Source organism: Bos indicus x Bos taurus, chromosome 29, assembly GCF_003369695.1.
Source record: "Bos indicus x Bos taurus breed Angus x Brahman F1 hybrid chromosome 29, Bos_hybrid_MaternalHap_v2.0, whole genome shotgun sequence".
NCBI classification, from domain to species: domain Eukaryota; kingdom Metazoa; phylum Chordata; class Mammalia; order Artiodactyla; family Bovidae; genus Bos; species Bos indicus x Bos taurus.
Window position 1 is genome coordinate 26033828 of NC_040104.1, and position 21993 is coordinate 26055820.

General features: G+C 48.3%; 1 protein-coding gene across 10 annotated transcripts in view; it reads left to right on the plus strand.

Annotated features, from left to right (window-relative positions):
* Positions 1-21993, plus strand: part of NAV2 (neuron navigator 2) — a 796404-nt gene that overhangs the window by 441815 nt on the left and 332596 nt on the right. The window contains exon 1 of one of the 10 annotated variants that reach the window (XM_027531914.1): positions 3060-3231. The exons of the other annotated variants lie outside the window; for them this stretch is intronic. Within the exon in view, the coding sequence (XP_027387715.1) occupies positions 3181-3231 (51 nt within the window). The 5' untranslated portion in view covers positions 3060-3180. Of the gene's footprint in view, positions 1-3059; positions 3232-21993 lie in introns of those variants that run through there. 10 annotated transcript variants of the gene reach the window in all.

Genomic DNA, 21993 nt, shown 5'->3' on the forward strand with positions numbered 1-21993 from the left:
CTCTTCCAGCCTGCCTTCATCCTTCCCGATGGAGATCAGTGTCACCTCCCTGAATTTCTTCGTCTTGCTCATAACTTTTTTCTTTCTGGCCCAGCCGTATACAGCCGTGTACAGCCCTCTTTTGAAGCACTTGTTACATTGCACTGCAACTAGTTGTATATGTGTTGATCTTCCAGTAGAATGTATATGTGCATGGTAGGGGTGTGTACACACACACCCTCTGTTGATTCCCAATACCCAGCACAGAGCTGGGCAAGTGAATCATGGTAGGTGATCAAGGAGTGTTTGCTAAAGAAGCTAGCACACCTGTGATCTGATGGGTGTGAGATCTGAAAGCCAAGGCCACGGGATTCATTCTCTTTAATTAAAGCTGGGGCAGGTACCCTCTCAAAGGCACCCCCACCAGCTCCTCCCTGCACCAGGAGTGGTGTTTTCCATCTTTGACCAGCCAGATTTTGACTGGGAACCAAATGCTCATTCAGTGGCTTCCTAGAGACATGTGTTTTTTTTTAAATGTTCTAAGTATCCTAGAGAATGTGATAAACCTGTAGATGCTTCCCCAGAAAATGTACAAACACCCAGTCTCATAACATTTTCTTACAACCAGAAGGTCTCTGGACTCCAAGAAACCCCAGCTTAAAGCAGCTGCAATAGAGAGCTTGTGTTTTGCTCTCTCAGCCAATAAGCTTTTGTCCAGATTTATTTTCAGGAAAAAAAAAAGTTATTTTAGAATCTTGTTTTCCAAATACATAAGTATACTTTAATGTGGAATATGCTTTTTTAAATGATACCCGCTCTCCCCTTTCTATGTTTCCCTAGGATGTGCCCCTTCCCTGGAGGAGCAAAGATGACTGTCTGTGTTTCACTGTCCAGAAATATATGTGGAGATATACATTAAAGGGTCCCTTGCAGACATTCGGTCTAGGTCAGGGCCTCCAGCAGGATGTGGGATGTGGGCTGTGCTGCCCGGGACTGGCTCAGTCCTCACTGCAGAGGAAGTTGCATGAACTTAGAGAAGGTCAATTGTCAACAGTTTTCATTTCCTTCAGCTCCCACTCTGCACCAAACACAGTTCCAGGCACTTTGGGGGAACAAAACAGACAAGGTCTCTGCTTTTGTGGAATTTCTAATCTAATGGGATGAGGCAGAAAACAGACAAGAATACAGGTGGGTTAAACTCACAAAGTGAGTAGAACGCGGAAGGAAAGATGACAGTCCTGGGGTAGAAGAGTTTGGGAAGGAGAAGGTCGCTATGTGAAAAGTCAAAAGTCCCTTTGAGAAGGTGATGTGCAAATGAGACCATGGGTGGTTTAGGGGAAACGGAGACTAGGCAGAGGAACTATCAGGTGCAAAGGTTCTGAGGTGGGAACGATTTCCACATGTGTGAGAAAAAGAAAGAAGGCCAGTGTTGCTGGAGCACAGAAGTCAGGGGGAGAGGCTGGGAAATACAGCTGCAAGTCACAGAAACAGTTAGGATTTTTCAACCATGAAGGGAAAGCAAATCCTGAAAAATGTAGTGAGGTAAGGCAGCATTTTGATCTAGTTGCATGTTTTAAAGATCACTTTGAGAAGACCAGTACCCATTTTATCACCTCCCCTCATTGGGAACGGTTTTGACTTCCTGAAATGAATGCATAATCAGGCAATCGCATGAGTTCTATATCAGCAGGACAGAACCAGAATTTCCATCCCAAGATGTCAGTGCAGCCCGAATCGGATACAGCACTGAGGTCTGGATGGCACGTGCCACCTTGCCATGGGGAGTGGAAGGATTCCTGAGCCTTTTCAGGGTACTGAACATTGCTAGGGAGACTCGGAGAGTCAGTGCTATATTAAGGGACCCAAGCCAAGGGTTGAGCAGGAAGGTGAAGAGATGCCAGCCCCCCAACATCTCAGAGGAAGGCACAGGGTGGAGGGGACCGGTCCCCGGTCTGCGGCAGGTGGAGGAGGCAGAAGCGGAAACCAAGGCCACATCGCCTTTTCCTAGGCCCGCCTGTCCTCGTCTGCCCCCACCCCCTCCACGGATGTCTTTTCTTTGGCAGCAGCAGCCAGGTGTGTTTGAAAACACACCGCGTCCTTCACGTAGCAGGAAATAAATGTTGCTGGCGGAGCAGCGTGTGGGCTGGGGTGGAGAGTGTGTGTGTGAGTGTGTGTGTGTGGTGGTGGGGGGGTGACAGGGGGCGGAGAGGGTAGCGATGGCATATTCACCTCCAGTTGCTCTTGGGAAGCGTGTGTGTGTGGTGGGCGGGGTGGGGGGGGTGACAGCGGAGAGGGTAGCCATGGTATATCCACCTCCAGTTGCTCTTGGGAAGCGTGTGTGTGTGTGTGTGTGTGTGTGCGTGCGTGCATGGTGGGCGGAGCGGGGGGGGCGGTGGTGACAGGGAGCGGAGAGGGTAGCAATGATATATCCACCTCCAGTTGCTTCTGGGGGTGCGGCGGCCCCAGAGTGACCACTGTCGGACAACTTGAGTGAGTTCGGTGCAAAAACAAAATGTAGACGGAGCTGAGCGCACGTGGAGAGGGGCGCGGGCCGTGTCGGGGCTCAGGACCCGCGAGGACCCGGTAGCCACCGACTGCGCTCGGGTAACCCCCAGGGTTCCCGCCCCCGCGCCCCCTTGCCCCTTCGGACCTTCCCAATTGCTGCCTGGCTGCCCCGCCCACCCACACCCTCCGGGAGAGACTGAAGAACCTCTCCTCCGCAACCACCTCTGCCTCTTCCCCTCCCCCGAGCCCCCTGCCCCTATTCCGCCGCTCCCGCGGCGGGGGTCTGGCCCATAGAAGCGCCCGGGGCCGCGCGGGGCAGCCCGCGGGCCGGCGAGGAGGCGGAGAGCCCGCCGGCCCCGACCCCCCTCCGCCGCGGCCCCAGCGGCCCCCGCGCTGCGAGGCGCGGGCGCTCGGACGCAGGGGGAGCTGTTTGATTTGGCGGAGGCGGGGAGGCCGGCGGGGAGCGAGCGAGGGAGGCCCGATAGCCGGGCAGCGCGGGCGCCGGGCTCCCGGGGAGGGTCCCAGCGCGCGGCGGCTGCCCCGGGCGCCGGGGATGCCCGGAGGGGCCGGGGGCGGAGAGAACGACTCCGGACCAGGCGGCCCAACCTGCCGGGCGCGCGGGCAGGTGCTTCGGCCCCCTCCCCCTCTTTTTTTTTTCTTTTTCCTCTTTTCCTTCCCTCCTTGCCTTGAAGTAAGATGAGCGTGATGCTGTGGCGCTGGGACCAGAATAACACCACCATGAAGCTGGTAAGAGTGGCTTGCAGCCCTCGCTCCTAGGGAACTGCTCTGCTTTTTATTCCCCACCAACGGCCCCCCACCCACCCACCCACACACCCACCCACCCACACACCCCGGCCCCGCATCCCCATCAGGGCTGTCTCCCATGATGGAAAGTCCCCGAAGTGCGTCCGGTTCTTGGTATTTCCCTTATTGTTTTGAAAATAGATTTCAGGTGGTGTTTCCTTTTAAACCAGGAAAGTCGATGTGCATGCGTGTGTGTGAGCGATTGAAGGCGGGTGGGATGGGCTGCATTATCTCCCAGACCCTTCCACCCAGGAATTCCTGGGGCTCTCTGGGGTTGTCCAAGCCAGGGATTGTCTCCTGCGTGTAGGTCTGTGCTCTCAAGGCGGGTCCCGGCTCAGCGTGGTCTGTGCCTCTCTCTCCACCCCGCCCTCATTGTGTTTTGATACTTAGGGGTGCTCGCGAGTGTTGGTCTCTATTGAGGGTTGGCTTGTTGGGGCAAATAAACGTTGAGCCCAGCTTGAATATGCACCGCGACCTCTTCTCCCGCCTCTCACAATGCCTTCGTTTTCTTTCAAGTTTGTGAGAACCATTTAGGCTGCAGGTACTTTTTCCCTCCTCCGATTTCAAAAATAACCGCCCATCACTCTGGGGACGACTGCGGAGAGCGGCGTTTTTTCCTCTCTGCTCTAGGAAGCCTGAATGGTTTCTCCATAACAAGGATAAAAAGTGATCGGAAGGCTCTTCATGGGTTTTGCTTTCGTGACTTTTTTATCTGATGGTTTCAGCTGGCGGGGACCTTAATTCCCCGTGGAAGTTAGCCAGAACTGAGGCCAAGTCAGTTACCCCCTTGAATGTCAGTCTCCTCACTAAATTGGGGCAAGTTTTCACCTTGTTGAGCGGACTGCGAGCATAAGAAATCATATTTGTAAGTTTCTCACCAAAACTAAGGGCTCAGTAGGGAATAGGTATTATTAATAAACTGGAATTAATACTTTATGGGATGAACTCTTTAAAGATGCTGCCCCCCTCTCCAAAAAAAAAAAAAAATTCACAGCAGCTGTATTGGATACTAAGACGCTAAGTCAACCTAAGCTGGTTCTTCATATAATGAACTTATTTGTTGGAAAATCGGCACCTTGCTTTTCATACTTCTTGTGTTATGTTTGGCCTGTCTCACTTTCAGCTACTATTTTACAACTTCGTTTAATGTGCTGTAACGTGAGCGGACATTATGCACCTTCACTGCACTGTCAGGACTCCAGCTCCCTAATCCTTGCCTGGAATCTTTCTCCAACCAGACTGCTGTGGGCGAGCCCAGAGTTTTCCCTCCAAGTTACACCTGAGATGCTGCTCTAAGATCCAGCACAGGAAGTTTGGGTCCTGGTCTGGGCTGGCTAGTGATAGACAACCAGACCTAAAAGTTCTCAAGAAAAAAAGAAGTTATATCCCAGGCAGGGAAAATGTGGCGCATCACAGGGGATGGTTTCTACAGCTTTGGTGGCAGGTGGCTATGGTAAGGGCCGGCATGTCCTCGTGGCTCCAAAACAGCTGCCCCTTTTTAGCTTGTGGAGGGAGCATTCCCCCACATGGGTCAAAGGTCAGCCTTTATTGGGTCTGTCTTGGGTCTTCAGATCTGAGGCTCACTTTTCAAATGAACTGTGAGGACCACCCAAGCTAGCTGTGGTTCAACCCAAGTACCCCTGTGCCAGGTGGGGGATGGGCTGGAGGGGCTGGAAGAGCTGAAACCTCCTGGGAGCACTGGATGAGGCAACAGCTACTGTCCCAGGCAGGAGGAGCCATGGAGTGCACCTTGACATTCAGAGAGCCTCTGCTACCCTCAAGGATGGGCCCTCAGCTTTTCTGCAGAATCCTTGAAACCACGGCCGCGTCATTAGCTGACACCTCGTTAGTTTGTTTTGTGTTTCATCATTTGCTGATTTACCCGTTTGTTGTACGTTGACACTGTGCAGAGAGTCCTTTCATGGTGGGAGGCTGTGCTCTTTGGGAAAGAGTTGGCTCTCAGGTGATTCTTGGTTCGAATTCTAGCCTTGTCACTTACTAATCTCCGAATCAATTTTCTTCTTCTGTAAAAGAGTTTTATAGCCCCTTTCCCCAGGTGTGAACAGATGAAATGAGAATTCAGAAACAGGATCTGGCACCAAGGTCTGATATGTGCTGTGTGCATTGTCGCTGAGTTGCGTCTGACTCTTTGCGACCCCATGGACTATAGTCCACAAGGCTGCTCTGTCCACGGGGATTCTCCAGGCAAGAATACTGGAGTGGATTGCCATGCCCTCCTCCAGGGGATCGTCCCAACCCAGGGGTTGAACCCAGGTCTCCCACACTGCAGGCAGATTCTTTACCATCTGAGTCTCCGAGGAAGCCCAAGAATACTGGAGTGGGTAGCCTGTCCCTTCTCCAGGGGATCCAGGGGATCTTTCTCAACCCAAGAATCAAAGGAGGGTCTCCTGCATTGCCTGTGGATTCTTTACCACCTGAGCTACCAGGGAAGCCCCAAGTCTGATATTTGGGTGTCTAAAAATGGGAACAATGGTGGTTGTTATTGTTATTTTCTTCAAAGGTAAATGTTCTGCTCTCCATTGTGTAGTTGGATGAATGGTTTTTATCTTCTAATGAGCTTGAAGAAAACAAACCTTTTTTTTTTTTTTTTTTTTAAACCTTTGAGTCATTAGTGGTCCTCTGCAGGAAGGAACTCTAAGAAGTCAATTGTGTGTGAATAACCATCCCAGAATGGGGCCTGGGGCCAGAGGTGGGTGCCTGAACTTTTATCTCTGGTGCAGTTCAATAAACATGAAGTCAGTTAACCCTTAGCTTGCAAACTCACCGTTCTGATTGAGTAGTGGAACCAAAGGTTTTGCTTCGTGTTCTATTTTAAGGTTAACTGGATCAAAATAAGGCTAAGAGTAATTAGAAGCAAAACTTGCATCTTTATGTATTATCTCCGCAGGGGGATGTCAGAAAGGCACCTGCCCACCTCGGGTAGAAGCCAGTAGCTGGTAGAGTCTTCTCTGTCCAAATCCCATCTGACAGGGTCATGGAGCCTTTGATGAAAGTGAGAGGAGGTGACTGCTCAGGCCTGAAGCATCCCCTGGGAGGGGTAGGCACAGGCCTAGAGCATGATGTGGGTGGTTCTGACATCCTGATCACTGCCCTCCCCACCCTGCTTCCTTTCTTTGAGATTCTTTCAACGTGGGCAGGGCAGGGAGAAGAAAATGATGCCACTTCTGGAGCAGCTTGTGTCTTCTGAGAAGCGGCAGAGTCAAAGAATGAGGAGAGGAAAAGTGCAAGGAGGTCGGGGAGCGCCCTTGCTGCCTGTCCTCAGGCAGAGAGGTAGGCACTCCAGCTAGAGAGGCCCGCAGCCACAGCTCTGTTCAGGAACTGCTGGCCTTGGGACCTGGTTGCATAGCCTCTGTAGCCTTGCTCTGCTCATCTGTAAATGGGTATCACATTTGTCAACAGAGGTCCGTCTAGTAAAAGCTATGGTTTTTCCAGTGGTCACGTATGGATGTGAGAGTTGGACTGTGAAGAAAGCTGAGCGCCGAAGAATTGATGCTTTTGAACTGTGGTGTTGGAGAAGACTCTTGAGAGTCCCTTGGACTGCAAGGAGATCCAACCAGTCCATGCTAAAGGAGATCAGTCCTGAATATTCATTGGAAGGGCTGATGCTGAAGCTGAAACGCCAATACTTTGGCCACCTGATGCGAAGAACTGACTCATTTGAAAAGACCCTGATGCTGGGCAAGATTGAAGGCTGGAGGAGAAGGGGATGACAGAGGATGAGATGGTTAGATGGCATCACTGACTCAATGGACATGAGTTTGGGTAAACTCCAGGAGTTGGCGATGGACAGGGAGGCCTGGCATGCTGCAGTCCATGGGATCGCAAAGAGTTGGACACGACTGAGCAACTGAACTGAAACTGAACTGGGTATCACAGTGCCTCACAGAGTTACAATGAGAATTAGAAAGAAGTGTGTGTCAGACTTTGAACTCAGGGCCCGGTGAGTTGACAAGCAGTTGTTTCTGCAATTACAAGATGATCCCGTAGTGTGTGTGTGTGTCTCTGCACAGAGGAAACACTGACAGAAATAGTCACACTGTTATCAGTGCTCAGTTCTGGGGGTAGATTATCAAGAATTTTTTTTTTTTTTTTTGGTTTATACTTTTCCTTATATTTCAGTTTTTGTGCAATGACCATTATTTACATTTATCATCAAGGAAATACAGAAAATTGTACTGCCAAAACAATTATAGAATTGACATTCAGCATATTAATAGCTAACATGCATTGATCATTTACTTTGAGCTTTATTCCATTTCATCCTTGCCATAGCACTATGCGAGAGAAACTGTTATACCTGTTGTTGAGATGAGGAAATTAAAGTTCAGTTAGGTAAGTGACTTGCCTAAGATTCCAAGGTTAATTACACCCATGGCTGATTCATGTCAATGTATGGCAAAACCCACCACAATATTGTAAAGTAATTAGCCTCCAATTAAAATAAATTAATTAAAAAAAAAAAGATTCCAAGGTTAGTAACTCATAGAACCTCTGTCTTGTCTGATGGCAAAGGCCTTGCCTTGAATTGCTCTGTCATAAAACTGTGAGTCGGTCCTGGGGAGCAGCAAGACGTTCTGCTGAGCTGGGTATGTGTGAGTGTGCTGTGTACAGGCCTGTGCTCACTGCTATGATTTCTTCCTGCAGGGGCCTCTCTGTGAGTTTCTACCCACTATTATCCTCTTTGATCAGGGAGATGCAGTGAGCGAGGTAGGGAGGAAAAGAAGCACAGTATGCAGGGCCGGGTCATCACCCTTCAGTGTCCTGGAAAATGCTTACAGGGCCTTCCCTCAAAAGTGGGGAGAAAGTGGCTCTGAATGAAGAATAATTGAGAATAATGATGATGAGGGACTGTGCCTCTGACCTCTGACCTTTCCCCAGAGAGGCATTGATCACAGGCCCCCTGGTCCTGCCCGCAGCCAGGCTAACAAGCAGATTAAAAGAGGTCAGTGGGTTAAAGGGCCCCGTCTGCTTTTCTGCAGTTATACGGCTCCCTCCCAAAGGTAAGGATGCCACGGATGCTGCAGAGCCTGTGAGCAGCCAGATTCTGTGTTTCAAATGCAATCATCCTTCAGCTCTTATTCAGTTTTCTGTGCATGGACTTACTCTTGTAGTGACAACTTTGGCTTCTTCCCTGGATAGAGCTCGTTGACCACTAATCTGAAGGTATTCCCCTCTTCTGCTGGAAAATACCAGCAATTTCAGCTCTCAGAAACTTTTAGAACTTTCTCCTGCTTTCCACTAATTGTAACTGGCATAGATTTTTACCATTTTCCAGGTACTGAAATCGTCATGTCCATTGTCTTGCTAATTTCAAAAGTCTCTAGAACAAGAAATTCTATCCTTTCCTGGAGAAACCAGGAACATTTTCATGTGTATTTCTGCTGTGAGTAATGAGCCATCATAACCTTGATATGCTTTTTGGAATTGAAACCAATGCATGTAAGGAGGGTTTTGACTCTACTGGGAAAATAAAGAAATGAATATCAGGAGAGGAGGAAAGAAAACACTTGAAATTAGTAAGTGACTTCCTTAGGGTATCTTTTTTTTTTCCTTAAGGTAACTTTTTAAGGTAACATGTTTTCCTTCATTTTTGTGTTGATATGGTTGTTGAGATTTATAATTGGTCCCTCTGGTGACCCCGCAGTGCTCACATTACTTCTGCAATTATTTTTATGTGGAGCCAGCAAAAAAATACATATCAGTTCAGTTGCTCAGTCGTGTCCAACTCTTTGCACCCCCGTGGTCTGCAGCACTCCAGGCCTCCCTGTCCATCACCAACTCCTGGAATTTACCCAAACTAATGCCCATCAAGTCAGTGATGCCATCCAACCATCTCATCCTCTGTCGTCCCCTTTTCCCCTTGCTCTCAATTTTTCCAAGCACCAAGGTCTTTTCCAATGAGTCAGTTCTTTGCATATGTGTGTGTGTATATATGTGTGTATATATAGAGAGAGAGAGAGAGAAAGAGAGAAGATACATGATGCAAAGAGCTCACTCATTGGAAAAGACCCTAGTGCTGGGAAAAATTGAGGACAAGGGGAGAAGGGGATGACAGAGAATGAGATGGTTGGATGGCATCACCGACTTGATGGGCATGAGCTTGAGTAAGCTCCGGGAGTTGGTGACGGACAAGGAAGCCTGGCGTGCTGCAGTCCATGGGGTTGAAAAGAGTTGGACACGACTTAGCGACTGAACAACAGCAACAACAACGTATATGTTTTGTTTCTGGCTTCTGTCATAAAATTCCAGTCACCCAGAAAGCATGTGGCTAAGCTTCAGGGTGTCTTCAGGGTGTCTAGGCTGTCCAGGATATGTGGACCAGATTGCCGTCATCCATCTAGCTACGAGCCTAGGGCTATTGGCTAGGTGACACAGGGGCTGTTCCCAAGGATTTTTCATTTTGATCCAGATGTTGCAGATGTGTTGGCTCATACTACAAAGTAGCAGCCAAGGAGGTGGCGAGGCTGTGAAAAGAGAGGATAGAATGCGTAGATGCTGCTGCTGCTAAGTCGCTTCAGTCGTGTCTGACTCTGTGCGACCCCATAGACGGCAGCCCACCAGGCTCCTCCGTCCCTGGGATTCTCCAGGCAAGAACACTGGAGTGGGTTGCCATTTCCTTCTCTAATGCATGAAAGTGGAAAGTAGATAGATATTGTTTAAACAGTGTAATAAGAAGGTGTTATGGGGATGTATGGGATGGCTGGGAGGATAGGCGAGGATGGTCCTTGCCACCACGGATACTAATTGCATCCGTTCAGAACCCTTTGGAGTGGGACAAGCATTATACGTTATCTCTGTTGTAGCAGAGAAGGGATGTGGGCTCACAGGAATATGTTAGGACCCAAAACACAAATCTATGGGGAGGAAGGTGCTTTAATCAGAGATTTACCAGCTCACATATGTGCCCTGGATGTGTATCTGCAGAGGGTCCAGGGGGTGTCCTGGTTCACAACTGAAGCTCCTGCCAACTTCTCTGGCCTTGTTACCTTGGTGAAGTTTCAGGAATCCAGACTGCCCACTACCTCATTCCTGGTAGGAAAGCTCTTGTATGATAGGATCCTGTTTACTAGTGGATGAAACTCGACTCCTCCATGGCATTCAAGGCCCTCTAGGTGACAGCAGTGTTTTAAATCTTGCTCTGTAGGGCCTCCAGATAGAAGCTGTTTGTTCTAATCAGCATGGTCAACCCCGTAATTTTCTGCTTTCACTGCTCCCTGGGACTAAATGCTTCTTCCATCTGTCCATATTCTATTGTCTTCCAAAGCTCAAATCAAGTCTCCTTTCTTCTAAGAAGCCCTGTCTGACCACACGCCCTCTGGGATCTCTGACAGGCAGTGGTGCTAGCCTTCTTTGCACACTGCCCTGAGCTGACCACACGCCCTCTGGGATCTCTGACAGGCAGTGGTGCTAGCCTTCTTTGCACACTGCCCTGAGTCCTTGTGCTGCTTGTGTGTGTGCTGTGTCTCTGCTCCCAGACTTAGAGTGGCGTTTGGGGTGTAGGTGGTCAGCATCGCTTCCCTACCAGCTCTGCCACCAACCAGTCTGTGTGTCCTTGGAGACTATTACTTCATCTCTCTGAGGCTCCGTTTCTTCTCTATAAAGTGATCAAACTTCAGGGGTTTTGAGCAAGGGACTTCCCAGGTGGCACTCGTGGTAAAGAATCTGCCTGCCAGTGCAGAACACAGGAGATGCAAGTTCAGTCCCTGGGTCGGGAAGGTACCCTGAAGTAGGAAATGGCAACCCGCTCCAGTATTTTTTCCTGGATAATTCCATGGACAGAGGAGCCTGGCGGGCTACAGTCCATGAAGTCGCAAAGAGTCGGACTTGGCAGCACGCACGCACGCACGCACGCACGCACGCACACACACACACACACACATACACACACATGGTTTTGAGCAGAACAAAGCACTTAGTAACTGCTTGAGAAATGTTTGCTTTTGTTCCAGTGACAATAATGTGTTTCTTTACTCAACAGGTGTTTATGAAATGTTTCCTACAAACTGGGGGATATACTAGTAAACAAAAAGCTATTTTCCCTGTGTGGAGCTTATATTGTAGTGGAGATGATAAGCAAAATATATTTTTTATGTTGATGAATGCTATGGAGAAAAATCCAGCAAAGTAAGCAGAAGGATAGGGAGTCTGGGAGAGGTTTCTCTCTTTAGAGTGGTTAAGCAGTGGTTTACCGCAAATGCGACCTGGTTGTGTAATAATAACAATTATCATTATTATCACCCCTCATTGTAATAGACATTGTAAGTAGGTGACTGGATAATTTATTATCCAAGCTAAGACATTTCTGAGAGTAAAAAGGGTACTGTGAAGAATTGTACAGGGATACAGATGTAAATCAAGTCCTGTCCTGGGCAAAGTGAGATGCTTTCCTGTGTGTACTTGGTTATTGCAAGTATCAAGGCTGGCTGGAACATAGTATCATGTCAGGCAGGCCTAGTTTAAATCCTGGGTTCTGCCGCCTTCTAGCTGTGAGATCTTGGCCAAATCATTTAATCTCTTTGCATCTCAGTTCCCTCCTATGTTCTGTATACCCAAGAGGGGTTTTGTGAGAATTAAATGAGATGATGCATGTAAAGTATTCGGTACAGGACCTGAAACAGTTGCATAATGAATAACAGTTCATTACCATGATCATCACCAGATTGAGGGCCCAGATTGTTCTTTTTCGTATCTCTACCTGTGCCTGGGAAGCAGTTGAGGATATGTAAGGTGGATGAATGTCAGGACTGACTATTTGGCTGAGCAGTGGACTTGGGAGATAAACTGAGTCAATCTGCTGGGTAATTGTTTCCATCCCTACTCAGAGAATGGAAGACTTAACACATGTTTGGGTGCTGGACTCGAAGGCTGGTTGGGAGACATTGTGCCAAGGCAACCACAGGAAGAGCTGGACAGTGGGGTTCAGGACTGACTATCTTGGGATGTTAGCTCAGGAAAGGGCCCCCTGACTAGTAGCTTCCAACCATCCACTTCACAAAGACGGAAGTGGGGACCCAGACAGATGAAACGAACCGCCTCAAGGCCTCATAGCTTATCGCCAGTTTTAATGCATCTGCTAATACTCATCATGCAAACTGGTGCAACAAAAATTATAAAGAGAAGAGAGAGCACTTAGAATTCCACCTGGAAAAGCCACGTTTCTTTGGAAATGGGCCACAGATGACGTAACCCCGCCATATCCCATTACCCGGTACTTGGCGAATCTCTGTATGAAACTTGTTTTGGTGAAACTTGAGCCTGGAGAAGCCAACTAAAGTATATTACTTTCTCACTGTTGAATGCCTCCTAGACTTGGGCTAACATTTAATCTAAAGAGTAAGGTGATATTTCCTGAGATAACAATGAGTTCATGTTTTGAAATGAAGTGAACTGGGTTTATTACATTGATTGGCTGTTTTTTCAAGTTCTAACTGCAGTAGTAAATGGTCTCTCCACAAAGTAATGTCTGGCTGCCGTATGGGGAAAAGTGAGGAGCTATAGACATGGGAGAGTTCAGTCTTCAGAAGTTGTCCCACTGCCTCTCTAGTTAGGGGACTATTCCAGATTGAACTAGGTTTTGGTTTAAAGAGGCCCATATTTGAACACACAGATTTCTGACCCAGGACAACGTGGGGACAGCTATTGAGTTACTTTGTATTTCCTGAATCCATGCTGCATGCCCTCTGCTCTCTCACCTTCTTAAGTTGCTTCTCACTCAGTGAAGGTTGGCTGCACATCTTCTTTACACAAGGTAAAGAAAAGAAGAGTTCTCAGATAGCAAATTAGTCAAAAAAGAGAAAGCATGTATATAATCAGATAATGCTAGGAATCTGGAGGTTGGTGTGTGTGTATGTGTGTTCAGCTGCGTCCAACTCTTCGTGACCCCAATGACTATAGCCCTCCAGGTGCCTCTGTCCATGGGATTCTCTGGGAAAGAATACTGGAGCAAGCTGCCATTTCCTACTCCAGAGGATCCTACTGACCCAGGGACCGAACCTGAGTCTCTTGCGTATCCTGCATTGGCAGGAGGGTTCTTTACCATGGTATCACCTGGGAAGTTTGGTGCATTATCCTTTAACTTAGTTCCTGGAAGTGTTCTATATTATAAGAATGTACAGATTGATACACAGCTATAGACTTTTTCAAGGAGAAAATAGAGGTTTCAAGGCTGTGTATGGTGCAGTTCCGAGATGTTTCAGATGCTGAGCACTGTTGATTATATCTCCAGAGTAGCCACTGTGGATGAAGACACTGTGGATAAAGAATCCCCTTTTCATGCCCCCACCTTGCTTTTGGCTTGCCTGGACTCTGCAGATGCTTGCAGGGTGCCTGCTGTTGAGGCTTCAACATCTTTGCCTTCCCCACAACCAGCATAGCACCCGGCACACAAACCTGTTCAATGAATGGAGCAACTATGAAGTCACCAGTTTTCTTTCTTTCTTTCTTTCTTTCTTTTTTTAATGATAAGGCAATGGCTATTTTTTAGTTTAAAAATTCTGTTTTATAGTGGATTTACAATGTTGTATTAATTTTTTCTGTACAGCAGAGTGATTCAGTTATACATATGTACATTGTTTTTCCTATCCTTTTTCATTATGGTTTATTATAAGATGTTGAATGTATTTCCCTTGCTATACAGTAGGACCTTGTTGTTTATCTGTTCTATATGTAATAGTTTACATCTTCTAATTCAAAACTCCCAGTCCTTCCCTACCCCCGTAAAGCGGTGTGGAATCACGTGAAATGTGGTGTTGCGTACTATAAGGTTAGTGAAATAACTGGAGGGAATCTGAGCTGCAGAGGTTCCTGGGTTCTCTCTGGTGGTTCCCAGCGAGTCTGGGTCCTGGCTGCAGTTCCTTTTCCTGCCACTTGAGGTCCCCTCCAGGTTCAGTGTGGGTTGACTTTTTTGGGGTGTCGTAGCTGCAAGAGAGTGGCCATTATTCCAGGAGGTTTCTGATGTCATGGCTCCCAGTGGCTCCCCAGGGGTATTGGGCCTGGGAAGCATGAGCGGTGTGGATACGGGGCTCTGCCTTGGCCTCCCCAGGGGGTAGTCTTTCCCCATCTCCTTCCTTCCCCTCCATCCTCCTCCTCATACACGTGCACAAAAGATGAGACCTTTACCTACCCTTGTTGGAGAATAGAGTTCTGGACTGAAGCCTGGAGCAAATCACCAGGCCCTTTAAATGGGAATTCAAGTCATCCTGAGGTTCAGTTATCTTCATGGTTTTCCTGTGTGTCCCTGCTGGGAGTTGGTGGTTTTGGGGCTCAGCTCTTTGGAGTTCATTCACCTTGTACTGTGTGTGGGGTATAGTTTCGCTCTGGGAGTAGAGGGGGTGTAGGTTTGGAAGAGGCCCTTTTGATTCTGCTCCTTGGTGTCACCTGCGCAAGAAGACGAGCTGCAGGTCGTGCTGCCTGGCCCTCTGAATTTCCCTGGCCCAAGACTGTCAGCTGGAACCGTGGTCTTACACCTGCTCCAGGTCGTGAACATGCTGTCTGTCCCAGGGGCCATGCTCTGTTCTGGTGAAGACAAAGATGATGGCGATGTCATGGCTTTGGTCCCAGGGTTTATGTTTTGGTGAGCTCCCAGTAGAGTGAGTGAAAGCTCAAGTAGTGGCCTGGGAAAGGCATTCTTTGGGTAGGAGCATTATTCTGGAGCAAGATTGCCAGGGCTGGCCAGCTGGTTGTCAGAAGAAGGGGAGTTTAAAGACTTCTGAGGCTTTTATCCTGGGAAAGCCAGGCTGTTGCCCTATCACTGCGCAAAATTAGGATCTCAGGAAGGGGAGCAGGTCAGAGAGGGAGAAGAACGGAATGTGATGGATTGGCTTGGCTGCGCCATATTGGAGTTATTTATATCATTTTTTGAATTTTTATTGAATTCTTATGTAAACTGTGGCCCAAATTGTGCAAGGGGGATGGATGTGAATGCAACATAAATCAAGGCTGTGCCCTCCCTCATCTTCCCGCCCTAGGGACAAAGACAGGTGACCTTTATTAACCTGGACAAAGATAGGTAGCCTTCACTAACCTGGATAAGCACTTTCTGGCATGCCGCCACTTTTTAAAAATTTATTTTTATTTATTTTTTGGTCAGGCTGTGCAGCAAGCTCAATCTTAGTTCCTTGACCAGGGATTAAACTGCTTCCCTGAAATGGTAGCACAGAATCTTAACCACTGGAGCACCAGGGAAGTCCCTGGTATGCCCCATTTAACTCCCCAAATCCAAGATTTCTGATAAATCGTGAAGATCATGACATAGATCTGAGACCAAAGGAAGGCTTCCTGCCTTGTCTTCTGTGAATTGGCCAGAGTTGACCTAACTGGACTCCCAGATGGAGACATTGAGCAGAGAAAATGGGTCAGAGGTGCCTGTACCCCAAAAGTAAAAGAGGCTGCATGGACTAAACTCCTGCCTTTAAACACAGTTCCTTACCTTCCACCCATCAGTAACCGGGACCCTGAAGAGCACCGGTCTCTGCCAGGCCAGCTTAGACACAGCGTGTCCCGTGGGTGTGCAGATGGCAGCCAGAAGTACTACTGGTGCTTCCTTCTTTGGTGGATCTGGTGGGATCTTGGGAAAGAGAGAAAAGGGGAGCATTTCTGTTCCTCCCCAACGTGCTTCCCTGCTGTCAAGCTCTCAGTCGGCCACCTGGAAAGGCCAGGCTCACACAGGGCTAACGTGCTTCTACAGAGGCTTGGGCACGAGCTGTGTGCCAGCCACTCATAGGAGAGCCATGGTCTAAAACAGGACTCCGTCATCATCCTGAGGCTGTAGACTAAGTGCTGTAGGAGAAGAGAGGGAGGCAGCCTGTCTGGTGCATTGATGCAGGCAGCAGGTATCGCATACCTGGTGCCTGTCACCATTGCCATCAACTTGTTCCAGAGGTTACTTGTCTGAGCCTCAGTTTCTCTATCTGGAAGATGGGTAGAATCCTTTCCTCCAAGGGGTGTGAGAAATCTTGAGGAGAGACGTGGGTAGTGGCATGATGGCATACATAGAGAGGTGCAATACACAGCAGTTGCCAGAGAAGTCAGACCCTGCTGAACTCAAACACAGCAAGGATGGGTACCGCAGGGAAACCTTGGAAACCTGGGTCCTGGCAGTGAGCTTGCAGAATAGGCAGAACTGGGGGCGGGAGAAAGGAAGGTGAGTGCAAACAGGGTGAGTGGCAAGTCTAAAGAGACTCCCATTTTTTAAAGTTCTTTTCCAAATTATAGAATATTGAGCAGAGTTTCCTGTGCTATACAGTAGGTTCTTGTTGGGTATCTATTTTAAATATAGCAGTGCGTGCATGTCCGCCCCAAACTCCCAATCTGTACTTCTGAGACTCTCGTGTTTTGATTTTACGAAATTTCTTTCATAATTTAGCAGCAGAGAGGATCATGAGTAGGACCACTGGGTTTTTGGAGACCAGAGAGAGAGGACTCACATTCTCTCCTCCTCCAAGGAGCCTGCTTGCCAGTCCTGCTTTTAACTTTCTTCATTTCTAAGCAGTGTGGTTCCAAGGACAATTTAACATGAGTATTTCCAATTTAATATGTCCCAGATGCGGCATTAAGTAACCCCTCACACCATCTCCTCTCCTCACTTCTGAAAGTTGGCCTTCCTCACCCTTGGCACTATAGACATTTGGGGCCAGACAATTATTTAACTCTAATTTATAGCAGCATCCCTGGCTTCGACCTATGCTAGAATATTGAGTAGCGGACCCCTCCCCCTGACCAAGTCATGACAGTCAAAAATGTCTCCGTAAATTTCCAGATGTGCTCTAGGGAGCACAGTCACCGCTGATTGAGAACCACTGCAGTAAATGGTCCTCCATTTACCGGAGGCTCACAGCCACTGAGGACCCAGCCTGTTGTCCTCCTCCCTTGCACGCCTTCATCCCAAGAGCAAGTACTTCTGCTTGAGCCTTGCCAACAGATCTAAAATCTAACCACTTCTCGTTTCCTCACGTGGCACCGTCATCTTTCATTCAGAGAACTGCAGTGGTCTCCTGACCAGTCTCCACGGTGTTACCATTGCCTACTTACAGTCCATTCTCCATACAGCAGCAGAGTGCTACCCCTTCCTTCTCTTGCTTCAAGCACATTTCAGTGGCTTCCCTTTGCACAAAGAATAAGATCCAAACGTATCACCTTGGCTTAGAGGCGCCTGCACCGAGCGCTCTGCCTACCTCCCCATCTCTTGTCTCTCCCTCCTTTGACTGCTCACGGGGCTCCTGCACCATCCTGCCTTGAACTCACCATGTCTTTCCCACCTGAGGGTGGGGGGGCGGTTCATCTATGGTTCCCTTGACCTGGAATGCTCTTCTCCCCACTTTTTACATGACTGACCCTTTTCTCATCATTCAGGACTCAACCTAAATGGAGACCTGACCTTCCCTGATCTATCTATCTTATGCAGGTACTCCCTTCAAAATCTCAGTCCCTTGTTTTTTTCTTCCTCCATCACATCTATTGCGGTTAGTAATTGGTTGCCTCCTTAATTAGATGGCTGGCCTCCATGAAGGCAAGAAACATGCCTGACTGCTTCTTAGCCTATCTCTAGTACCAGGCACAAGAAAGATGCCCAATATGAGTTGACTGAATGAATGAATTAATCTTATCACCTTCGAGGAAGAGAGACACCATTACTCTAGTTTAAAATTGGTAGCCGCAGACCTCTGAAATTAGACTTCCAATAAAATAAGTAATATACCAATTTTCTTCTTTGAACCTCTCAGGACTGTTAGCACATTGCCTAACAAAGAGCAGCTGCCCCAGGAAATTGTTGAATGGATGAATGACTCAATCTTCTGTAGTAAGAATTTATATAATACGTATTATATGAATACCTAATGAATAAAATAAGCAGACTTTAACCGAGTAGTTGAAATTCCAAAACCATTTTTTGATCTCCTCAAATAGGGATGGTTTGATTATTCCCCCAGCCCCAACTCCAGTCTTGAGATGCTGATGCTATTTTCAGCTGTTATTGTTGTGTAGTTTTTCAAAGTAGTTGGAGTGTAATGCAAATGACATGCTGCCTGGCCCATAGTAGCATTCAGAACATGTTTGTTGACTTGAGTTCAGTCAGGCCACTTGAAAAAAGAGAATTAGGAAGGTCAGTGCACAGGGAAGTGAATTTGGGTCTCGTCTTGGGAATGTTTCAGCAAATCTACAGGTTATGATTAGAGAGAGAGGCAAATTTCATAGCCTTTAAGAATTTACTATCCGATGGGAGAGATGAAGACTTTGAAGAACTGGAGAGCATATAATTATGCTAAACAGCATAGTACTGTTTTGAATATCTTCTGAGTTGCTTTGATTTAGTATTGGGGCATTTTTTTCTCCTCTTTCTGGACCAGACTCAGCTGTAAGAAGCATGGAGAAGTAATGAAGATTCTTGACATTCTCAGACTGCTTTCTGGGAATCCTGCAAAGTCCCGACTTCTCTGATGACTCTTCTCATGGCTGAGTTCAAGAGCATTTTGCAAACCCGGGCTTTGAATCTGGGAAAATGCTTTATGACCGTTTTTATGACCTCAAAGCAACCCTCGAAGGCGAGTTATTTCCCTGTCTTTGCCAAAGGGGAAAAACCAAGGGCCTGGTAAATTGCCCAGGATCTCCCAGACTCAGATGCTCGCTCGTGGGCGGCTCTTGTGCTCCGGCCTCATGCCATCTCCTCCGTTTGATGTGCCTTGGCTGCCCTGGGAGGGCCTGTTGGCAAGCTCCACTCCCAGCTCTGTGGACTTCGTGGTCTTTCCCAGGAAGGAGGAAGGCCCATTTCAGAGAACCATATACCGTTAGAGCTGTGACATTTTGGTACAAACTGCTAGTCCACTCCAATCCTTTCATTCTTGGGCCAGCTGACATCCATAGAAGCAAAGTGATTTGCTTCCTCTCACACCCTAACGTCTCCAAGCTCCAGCCCATTGTATTTTTTTGATTCCAACACAGTTGTCTCTGATTTAAAAAGTGTCCTCAGCACTCATGAGATTTCATTTTTTTAGAGGCAGGGTAGTGCTGTGGGCAAAGCAAGGAGGTTTTTTTTCTTTTTCTTTTGATAGGGCAATGGTTAAAGTAAGGCCTCTGGAGCCAACCTATCTTGGTTCTTGTTCCAGCCCAGCTGTCCACTGTATGACCTTGTTTAACTTGTCGGGGCCTCAGTTATTCTCATCTGTGAAGTGGAGATAATCACAGTACCTGGGGTGTATTGAGAATTACATCAGTCAATATGTGTAAAGGTCTCAGAATAATACCTGGAACAGCATAAGGACTATGAAAATGTTGCTCTAGTGTTTATTATTATGTGATTCCAGCTTCTCCCCCGCAGTGTGATTCTGGGCGAGTTGTTTGACATCTCTGAGCCTCGGCTTCCTCCTCTATGGGAATAATTCTGGCCTCACAGGATTGTTGAATAGATCAGAAGACATGCATATAAAGCACCTGCCTATAAGTAGGTGCTGAGTGAATGGCCAGATCTTTTACCACTTCCACAGATTTGAGAATGTTGTGTTTGGGAGGTAGTCAGACACAGCATCTACCACCAGGTTGATGCTTAAGTTGTTCCTTTCTCTTTCCATTTCCAGAAGGCAGGACTCTCGGGGTTGAATCTGCTGCCCCTTCCAGGGAAGAACTGCAGTTGCAATGACTTATTTTAAAAGAACATTGCTTTTCTTTTTTATTAAGCAACTATTGAGTACTTGTTGGGTGGCAAGCCCTGTTTGCACACATTGTCTCCTTTAATCTGCACAATAGCCCTATGACATAAGTGCTATGCTCACCATTTATGCCTAAGGAAACTAAGTCTCAGAGGATAAAACTTACCATGAGCCACACAGTTAGTGACAGAAGAAGCCACACTATTGAATCCAAATCAAGCTGGCTTGAAAAGCCTGTACCCTTAACCAGTCACTGCTGGGACCGTGCCAGGCCTCGGTTGCAGGTGAGTCCTGCGGGGGTGGTGACGTCACTCACACCAAGGACACCAGAGGAAGATGGAGCACTCTCCCAGGTTAACCATTACCACCTCCCCAGCTGCCAGGTGACAAGCGGGCAGAGCAGAGGAGTCCAGGACTCCTCCTCTTGCCCTCCCGCCCAGCCCAGGCACACGTGCACCAATCTGCTGTAGCCTGGGAGCGTGCCCAGCCCGCCAAGTTACCCTTCCTGCCCAGGTGCGGAGCCCGTGGGGAGTGATCTGCAGGCCTGGGGCTGGGCAGGAAGAAACTGAGCCTGAGAGCTGTTCTAAGACACATCTTAATCTGCCGAGGAGAGCGACCCTGTCCCATGGCTGTGGGTGAATACTGCCAGTAGGAGAGTTAGGCGCTTTGAGCGCTTGCCTCGAGAAGTTCACAGGTGAGAACGTCTGGGACTGGTCGCCTTCCCTAAGCTAGGTAAGAGCCAGGGGCAAGCTGCATGCTTGGGATGCAAGCCCAGGCTGTAGACCTCTGAAGGGCAGGCACTCAGTCCCCCAGGGGAGAGTATGGCTGGGCTGAGGGTGCGGGCTGGTAGGGATGGAAAGCACATGGGACTTGGGATTGACTCATTCTGACTTCAGCCCTGCTGCCCACTGGTTACATGACTGCCGGCCTCGTTGACTCCCCTCTCTTACGGAGGCAGTCGTGCCTCCCCATCGAAGAGGATTTCCAGCGGGGCTTTGTGGTGTGCTGACTTGAGTAGAGGTGCCAGGCACCCAGGATTTGCCTTGCAGATGTTCCCCTTCTGCCAACTCTGTGCAGCCCCACTGCTGGGCCCCCAAGGAGGGAGCGACCACTCTGGGCCTGCCGGAGTACTTGTTCTTCTCACACACCACTCATTTATACCCCTAAGTGGTAGGGCTGTCTGCTTAGTTGCTCAGTTGTGTCCAACTCTGTGCAACCCCATGGACTGTAGCCTTCCAGGCTCCTCTGTCCATGGGGGTTCTCCAGGCAAGAACACTGGAGTGGGTTGCCGTGCCCTCCTCCAGGGGATCTTCCCAACCTGGGGTCGAACCCAGGTCTCCTGCATTGCAGGTAGATTCGTTACCGTCTGAGCCACCAGATAGTGGGAGGTGATTGAATTCAAAACCTGAAAGGAGAACCTTACTTTTGCTTGTTTCCATACCAAATACATATCTAAGTCCAGGTCACTGACTTTAGGAACTCCTGTGCCAGTGATCTTCATGGGTCCCTTAGCCTCTGCACTTTCCCTTATAAGGTTTGCTGGAAGTCAAAGCCCTTACTACCAGGGGAACTTGATTCTAAGTGGTAGAAAGCATGGCCCCTTCTTGGTGTCTAGCCCAGCTCTGTGGTCTGCTCCCAGGGCGAGCACTCCTTGGGAACAAGCACCGTTCTCTAGGACTACTGGTGACCCACGTTCTAACTGGCACGCACATTAGGCTTCCAGAGGGATGAAGGAAAAAACTCTTCCTCCCTACTGCCACCCCTCTGCTGCTCTTTGAGGAAGCCTGGAGGCAGAGGTCTTCTCTGCAAACTTGCCAGCAGTGATGGAACTCAGCCTCTGGCCGGGTGCAGGCTCTTCTTTCTTCAGGACTTCCGGCTCCTTTAATAGGTACCCTTAATTCTCTTATCTCTGCCTGCCTTCTGCATTTACTGAAGCATAATGCTAAACCACATTCTTCCTTGGAAGTTACAGTTCGTTCTGGGGAGGTTTCGGGCTCTTAACTTTGAAACTGCAGAGTGAGAATTGGCTCAGATCATGGGGGCA